Consider the following 8,246-nt stretch of genomic DNA (forward strand, 5'->3'; position numbering starts at 1 on the left):
GTGGTGTTTCTTTCTTGCATTCATAGCATTGTGCCCAAAGCAATTCACCCAAGTATTAAACTCTTTTTTTCTGCACCTCATTGAATAGATTTTTCTCAATGTACATGCATGATGTCTAAAGCTGTCCAAACCTAAAGGCAACACATTTGTAAGAGGCTGCCGAAATTGGTGAGAATTCACAGTGTTGGAAAAATAATTCACTGTAAGAAGGAAAGTCCTTCAAAAGAATCTACCCATCCTTCTTTCATCCACTTGGGTGTCTGACTTTTCCTAGAAAGTATCCTGATTGGGCCACTTGATCTTACCCTTCAGAAAAGAAGTGTCACCTTATTCTTAATGTCTCAAGTAACCTTTGACTTATACTTCAGCTAGTTTTTCTGACTTAGCTTTCCTCTCTGGGAAGTTATCATTTGGTGTCATATCTCCAAACTCCCTCTGGGGTGTGGTTGTTCAATTTGTTGTGGAGAATAGCATCACGTCATTTGGAAAATAGGAACGACCTAATGAATGATAGAGGAAATCTGATTTTCTGTAAGGAGTAGGATCATTCCAGAAGATTCAGTGACATCACAGTCTTACTAGAAATTTTAAGGTGTCTGCCAAATGTTAACCTTAAAATATGATGGTGATAGTGATGATGATGATGATGATGATGATGGTGATTTGCTGAGCATAGATGAAGTGTAGGCCTGATGCTGCTACGTGCTATACATTACAATGACTCATTTACTCTCCATGCCCACCCTACCAGAGGTAAATGCTTTATTCTATACATGAGGAAGCTGATACTTTGAAATAGGCTTGTTTGTCTGAGGTCTCACAGGCAAGTAAATGAAGAGGCTAGAATAGAAACCCAAATCTGTTATTTTTACTATATATGTATTCTTTCGAGAACACTCCATGGTCCATTTTTGTTCTCTGCATTGTACTAAATATCAAAGACTGTTCAAGCATTAAGATCATATAATGATTTTAAATTGATTTGTCTGTATTCTGCTTTTTGAGTACGAAACTCTATCCCAATATAAGAGAAGGTATTTCCGGTTGCCCTGAGAGCACCTGGATTTTATAGTTTTCCTCTGATGTTCAGTCTTAGCCAAGTTAACATGAACTTTGTAAAAGCACTATTTCTTCATCTGTAAAGGAGGGTAGTCATTTCTGCCCTGTCTTCACAGGGGTTGTTAGATGAATTAAATGGAATAATGTATGGTACAGTTTTGCAAGGTGGAAAATGTGAAGTATTATTATTATTATTACCATTAAATTTCTGGTGGATTCATTGAAATACTCCATTTGGGCAATTGACCCCTTCAAATTCCACCAAAAGAGTGTTGCTTATAAAGATGTGCCCATTTAAGTATTTATAATTTAAGCATGTGAACTGAATCTCACAGGCTTAGGGGTTTTTTTGTTTTTTTTTTTTTACTTCAAGATGTTTTACTCCATTAAAATTTTGCTCCATAATAGGGAACTTTGACCATGACACGAATATCAGGCAATCAGAAGGTGTCAACATTATTTCTTTTGGGTAGCAGGAAGGCTCTCTAGTATGTGAGAAGTGTGATTGTGTGGTTTGTAGGGGTAAAATGATACGACATCTGGGGTTTGCTCTTAAATACCTCAGCAAAAGAAAAATATGGATAGATGAATACATTTGGCCAAATCTTAGGAAGTGAGGAATCTGGGTCCCTTGTACTGTTCTGTCTACTTGTGTGTAGGCTTGAAATTTTCCCTAATACATATTTTAATTGCTCTTTTACAGATGCAGATTTTCTTTTATAATCCAGATGACTTTGACAGCTTTCAAACCGCAATTTCTGAAAACAGAATAATCGGAGCCATGGCCATATTTTTTCAAGTAAGTTAACGGTGGCTCAAGTACTTCAACCAGAGAGTTCTCTGAGTATTTTTTTTTAATTCGCTGAATTGTTCTATGTTTAATGAATGCATCTGTTTTCTAGTTCACACCTGTCTAAATGAAAGATACTTCATATTGTCTAATGTGTGATTTAAAATGTAAATAAGTATGTTTAGAAACATAATGAAAATTTTTGCATGAATTATTCTGATTTTATTGCTACTTGACTGGTGCACAGATTGAAGAACACATTTATCATCTAAGTTACTTCACTGCTGAAGCATTTTGAACAGGTTCCTTCAGCATATTAAAAGGCTGATGCAAAAAAAAAGGTGATTTTCTTTGGAGCAACTTTAAAATTTGACATTACTTATAAGTAGATTAATAAATAGCATCAGTCACTTCCCTTTTCTTTCCCTCCGAGAAATCCCCATGGTAACTAAAGTTTTCACTGAGACCATTTCCAAGTTAGTGCATTTATGAACTCTCATCCTTTCTTTCTCTTTTTTATTGTGCTTGTAGTGAGTGTTTCTTCTGGTTTGTGTGTTGGTTCTACAACTAGAAGCCAAACCTTGTATCCTCCCATGGGATAATTCTGTCCAGGCTTTTTAATAAGTCACATCAAATTAAAGTAGTGTCAACCATCAAGTGTCTTGAAATAGTAACTGAGAGGAGACCTGGTGCTTTTTGGGCAGAAAGTAACCTGAGTAGTAGGTATGTGACTTGTCTTTCAGTCTTAAAATTTGCCTGAAGACTACATAGTAGTGTTTCTTTCATCAGTGAGGCATTGTTGGACAATGATGTCTTTCTGACAACTCAAAGGAATATTTAAGACAACAGAACCTTTTCCACCATGAGTCTTTGACCCCTGCCTTTTGGGGCAAGCTTTTTTGTCTTTGAGATGGAGCCATTCTTGTTTGGAGTATGTTAATTTCACTACGCTTTTTAGCATATGACACATGATGGACAATTCTATGCACTGCCCTCTCTCCCTCTTAACTACCCCCCCTTCCTTTCATGAATAAAGGTTCAAATGGAAGATTATATATGAAAAATTGAAAAACCCAATATTCTACCCGAATCTCAGAAATGGTAAGAGTGGTGGTCATTAGGATTGGTTATGGCACCGGTTTTCAAACTGTGGGTTCTGACCTCCTAGTGGGCCATGAAGTAATTTCAGTAAATCCTGCCAGCACTTTTAAAATAATGATGGAATAGAAAAAAATGATCAGAAAATATCAGAGTGTATTACTCATAGTAAGGGTAAATATTTTTGCAGAACTTTTTTTTTTTTAAACTTTTTTTAGTTGCTTTTATAGAGAGAGGCATAGTAGGTATGTATTTGGTCATGTTATAAAACATATTTCTTACCATAGCTCATGGTCCGATATCTTGTAAGTTTTCTGTGTATGTATTTGGTTGATCTCCCCTTTGTTCTTCCACACATCTCTTTTCCCTGATTACTTTCATAAATCAGTTGGGCATAGTGTTTTAAAAACTCATTCACTAGCGTCAAAACTATTTGCTTTTGAGTCCCATCTCTTCCACTTAATAGCTGCATAATGGTGAAGGAGTTATTTAAACTTTCCAACCTCAGTATTCCTACCTGTGAAATGGGGATAGCAACTTCTATCTACACCATCAAGATTGTAAGATTGTAAGTAGTCATTAAATGAAGCCCCTAACATGGGTTCTGGCACATAGTAGACATTCGTTCAATGCCAAATAAAGTATGTATCCATATCCATATCCATACAATTGTTTTCCTATGGGATGGAGACCTATGGTATATGTGTCTTCTTTGCATCAACAGAAGTCTGTTTTGGGCACTGCCCTGTGGGCAGGTTCCTTGGGTTCTGTCTGTACCCCTTCCGCATCTAAACCATGATCAGTTTGCCTTATACAATGCTGAGGTCACTTGAGCCATTTTTAAACAGTACCCACTTCCATGGTTAATCCCTTCTTTTCTGTGATTGTCCTCTTGGCGTGCTGCTTTTCTTGTAGCTATTCCTCTACTCCTGTAGCTGCACCATCAATCTACCCTGTCCTCCTTCTGTCCTGCCCACCCATGCCTGGCCTGACCAGGTCCTACTGTGTAGATCACCTTTCTTAGAGGAAAACAAATTTTAAAGTGTTTCTATGAGTCCTGGAAGAACTAGTTCACAGTATGTGCTACACAGAAGGTTTCTGTGTTTCCAGCTCCTATAACCTCTTGTGAAATGTAGGACCAATTAGAGTCTTAGGTAGGCAAATCCCGTTGGTTTACAAACCAGCAAAACACCTCAGTGTGAAATGTAGGTTTTAAATTTTTAAAGTATTTCTAGGACATGATGACTAGTTCACACACAAAGGTATATTTCAGCTGATAAGTCCTTCTAAAAATTTTGGCTTGCTGCCCTGTATACACAACATGGAAGATAGGTAACGTAAAATAGAACAGATTTTCTTTTTAGATACCAGCTGTGTTGAGCTGCTTCTTTTGTTTTCCTTATAAGTCCACATATGCATTTATACATCTTTGTTCACATTATGTTGAGCAATGGAGAGGAAAACAGTATTACTGTTATTTTAATTTGGCAGTCTAGTTACATTCCATACTTTGTATTTTGCGCCTTCCTGTAAGAATGTTAAATTTCTTCCCCCAAGTAGTCAGATAAATCTTCATATATATTTTCAGATTCAAACCTGGTATCTTGCATTTTGGTATTGAAGAAGTATTTATCATCTATTCAGCACTGGTTCAGTGCTAGGAAGGACACTAGTGGCTACATTAAATATAATAAATGCAATCAGCTCCTGCCCACTAGGACCTCACTGTCCGAGTTGCACGTGATAATGGCTAGCAAGAGGTGGGTGGAGAAACCCTTACATTTGTAAAGAGGCTGTGTGCTGACTTGGTGCTTATAAACCCACATATTAATTATCCAGAGTGACATGATGTGAATGACAAGAGCATGTCTAGGCAAGGCTGAGTTCCATGTAGATGTTGTCATCTTGATGTTAACTTACTCCGTACCCTAGTTCATACACATCTTTGGATCAGCAGACCCAAATATTTATTTGGGTCACTGAGGATGGTAACCCTCTGAGGATGTTAACGGGGCTCCATTGGGTCTGACATGCCAACAAACGAATGTTTCTCCATTTATGACTGTGGTTGTGAAAAGGCAACAGGGCTTTACAAATCTTAAAGTAGTAGTGCATTCAGAGGCTTCAAAGGAGTGTTTCAGTGCCAAGTTATAGAAGAAGAGCATGTCTAGGTGTTTGTGTTTGTGATCTCCTAGAAGATCTAGGAGATCGGTAAGGGGGACGGTTGATTTTAAAGGATTTTTAAAACTAATTAAAGTAAGAATTGGCAAAGGATGGAGATACCTGTTGTTAAACCACTAAAGAGAATAAGTGCTTGTATAGCTAATTTATATAAGTACAGAAATTAAGATAATTGTTTTCTGTTTGTTAAAGTAGAATCTCTACTATTCTTTGCCGTTAGCCTGATTTGAATTCCTGTCAAAATGTAAAATACCAAATGCCATTAAAATACTCTTTAAAAATATTCTATTATTCTGATAATACTCTACCTAGCTTATCTGTTTAAAGAAAGAAATATGAAAAACTTATGTTGACAGGAGAGCTGAAATGATAGGGGAATGATTAGGTAATTTGTGGAAGGATGCTTTGCTTTGAAAACAACACACAAAAGGATTTGATTGGCTCCGGCTTAAGTTTATTGAGTAGAGAATACCAGGTACTCAGAATGAATGACCTTACCTTAAGCAGGCCTGTATGTTTTTAGACCAAGAAATCTTCCATCATCACCATCTGAATTGGTTTTTCTTTCTTCCACTGTTTCTTCACTGTTCCTTGTTGAATGCTTCCCTCTATTCCCCGCCCCCCGTCAGAATCCACGTGACTTCTCTCCAAGCAAACATCCACTGGCTTTCCATGTAATGCTCCTACAAAGTTGGTATCCCCAAGCTTTTTGCAGTTGTGATTACTGTGGGTTTACGGGTATGATGATTGGGTTTTTTCAAGAAGCACATTATTATTGTTGAGTGTATCATGGGCGGGGGGGGGCATCTCCTTTGTTTTACTACTTAGTGGTCATTGTTGGAATGCCTAAAATTTTATTTATATTTCCTGATTCCCTTGAACTATGAGATTATAAGTGCATGATTTTTTAAGAGCAGCTACATTTAGAAACTTTTCTCATGTGATGTTCTCGCCAGCCTCCTTGGTAGACCTTTCTGGGTAGAGTCTCTTCTTAATCTTTGCATCAGATGCAAAGATATAAAATTTTTATTATGTCTGCATCCGGTGGCCTAGTCAATGGCATATGTCTTGTACATTTAAGAAATAAATAAATTGCATCCTGATTTATTTATAGATTGTCTTAAAGTGTTGTGTTTTTTGTTTTTTGGTTTTTTTGACAACTGATCTTCAATGAGGTTTCTTCATTTAATGTTTCAGTTTCACTCCTCCTGGCAACGTTGAGCCCCCTTGTCCCAATATTTTTTTTTTTCTATTTCTGTGTAAATTTCTGCCTGGAATATGACCACGGTCGTTTGGTTTTCTCTAACGCCTCCAGTTAGGTGGTTGCCCCCTTTTCATTTCTGCCCTCACTTCAGAGTCAAAAGCAAACTTCAAAACTCAAATGTTTCGCAAGTTGCTAACCCATTCTTTATATCATGTCGGTGGTACAGACTGCTTAATTATTTTTCTCCATCTGGAGAGGCTTAGTAATTAAATGAAATGGCAGCACCTGGGATTATTTATAGACCTTGAGAAGGCAGGAGGAGTTCTTGATGACTCATCTATCTAGGGCTGGCAAGGAAGGCTTTTTCTCCACTTCCCTGCATTTCGCCCTCCCTCCCCCCGCCACAGGTAGATGGGATTCGTCCTTCCTTTAACCCGCTGTTCTCTGAGCATTCCGTCATGCATTAAAGCTGTTACTTTACTTGCTTGCTTCTGCCTTTGTACTGTGAGATCATTGAGGACTGGGAGTCTTCACTTGGTCATCACTGCATCTCTTGCAAGTGACTAACACTGTGGCTTGGTTGTGCCAATACTTAACTAAATTCAGTGGAGACATACTTAGGCTCTGTTGTCTTGAATGGAGAGGAGCAACCTGATAGCCTATCAGCTAAGGAGTATCAGAAACAGGGCCTAGGAGGTGAGGGACCTGAGAATACTACAATGGAAACTCTTTGAGGCTAAGGTCCGTGTCTTGTTCCCCTTCTGTTTGTACCTGACCATCCACCTTTCCCTTGCCCTCCTGTCAGTGTCTTGACCTCAGTTACTGTTCAGGAACTATATACTGAGTAGGGCTAAGTTATAGGAAACCTCTCAGGGTCCTACCACAAAGTGAATCATCTGGGTTGTGAAAGAGCATGTCTAGGTGTTTGTGTAAGCTTTACCTAAGAGGGGCTGTGGTCATATAGAAGTTTAAGACCATCTCTTGAGATGGTCAAGGACATGAACGTGAAGGCTACAAGTCTTCTGGTTCACTGAGGATGGTAACCCTCTGAGGATGTTAACGGGGCTCCATTGCGTCTGACATGCCAACAAACGAATGTTTCTCCATTTATGACTGTGGTTGTGAAAAGGCAACAGGGCTTTACAAATCTTAAAGTAGTAGTGCATTCAGAGGCTTCAAAGGAGTGTTTCAGTGCCAACAATATGGGGATATATCTGTATCAGAGAAATGTTTTTTATAAAGTTTCCTACTAGGGTGCCTGGGTGGCTCAGTCAGTTGAGCGTCCTACTCTTGATTTCGGCTCAGGTCATGATCTCAGGGTCGTGAGATCGAGCCCCGTGTCTGCTTGAGATTCTCTCTCCCCCTCTGCCCCTCCCCCTGCTGGCGCGCGCGCTCTCTCTCTCTCTCTCTCAAATAAATAAATAAATAAATCTTTTAAAAAATAATAAAAAATAAAGTTTCCTACCAAAATGCTTTTATCTCAGTAGATGGTGGATGGAGAGGCTTTTGTGGATTATTTTGCTATATTTCTTTCTGGCTTGCCTGTGGTGGGTTTTTTTTTTTTTTTAGGATTTCATAATGTGCAATTTACTTTTTTTAAATTTTTAAAATTTTTTTATTATTATGTTATATTAATCACCATACATTACATCATTAGTTTTTGATGTAGTGTTCCATGATTCATTGTTTGCGTATAACACCCAGTGCTCCATTCAATACGTGCCCTCTTTAATACCCATCAACAGGCTAACGATCCTCCCACCCCCCTCCCCTCTAAAACCCTCAGTTTGTTTCTCAGAGTCCATAGTCTCTGGTGGTTCGTCTCTCCCTCCGATTTCGCCCCCTTCATTTTTCCCTTCCTACTATCTTCTTTTTTTTTTTAACATATAATGTATTATTTGTTTCAGAGGTACA

The 8,246-nt window shown here is 38.3% G+C and overlaps 1 protein-coding gene across 4 annotated transcripts in view; it reads left to right on the forward strand.

Moving 5' to 3' along the window:
• Positions 1–8,246, forward strand: part of PTPRG (protein tyrosine phosphatase receptor type G) — a 700,100-nt gene that overhangs the window by 487,343 nt on the left and 204,511 nt on the right. For all 4 annotated transcript variants that reach the window (XM_081820217.1, XM_081820222.1, XM_081820227.1 and 1 more), the window contains exon 5: positions 1,763–1,858. In XM_081820217.1, the coding sequence (XP_081676343.1) occupies positions 1,763–1,858 (96 nt within the window). The remainder of the gene's footprint in view (positions 1–1,762; positions 1,859–8,246) is intronic.

Source organism: Leptonychotes weddellii, chromosome 1 (assembly GCF_054177405.1).
Source record: "Leptonychotes weddellii isolate Sample4059 chromosome 1, ASM5417740v2, whole genome shotgun sequence".
In the NCBI taxonomy this organism is placed as follows: domain Eukaryota; kingdom Metazoa; phylum Chordata; class Mammalia; order Carnivora; family Phocidae; genus Leptonychotes; species Leptonychotes weddellii.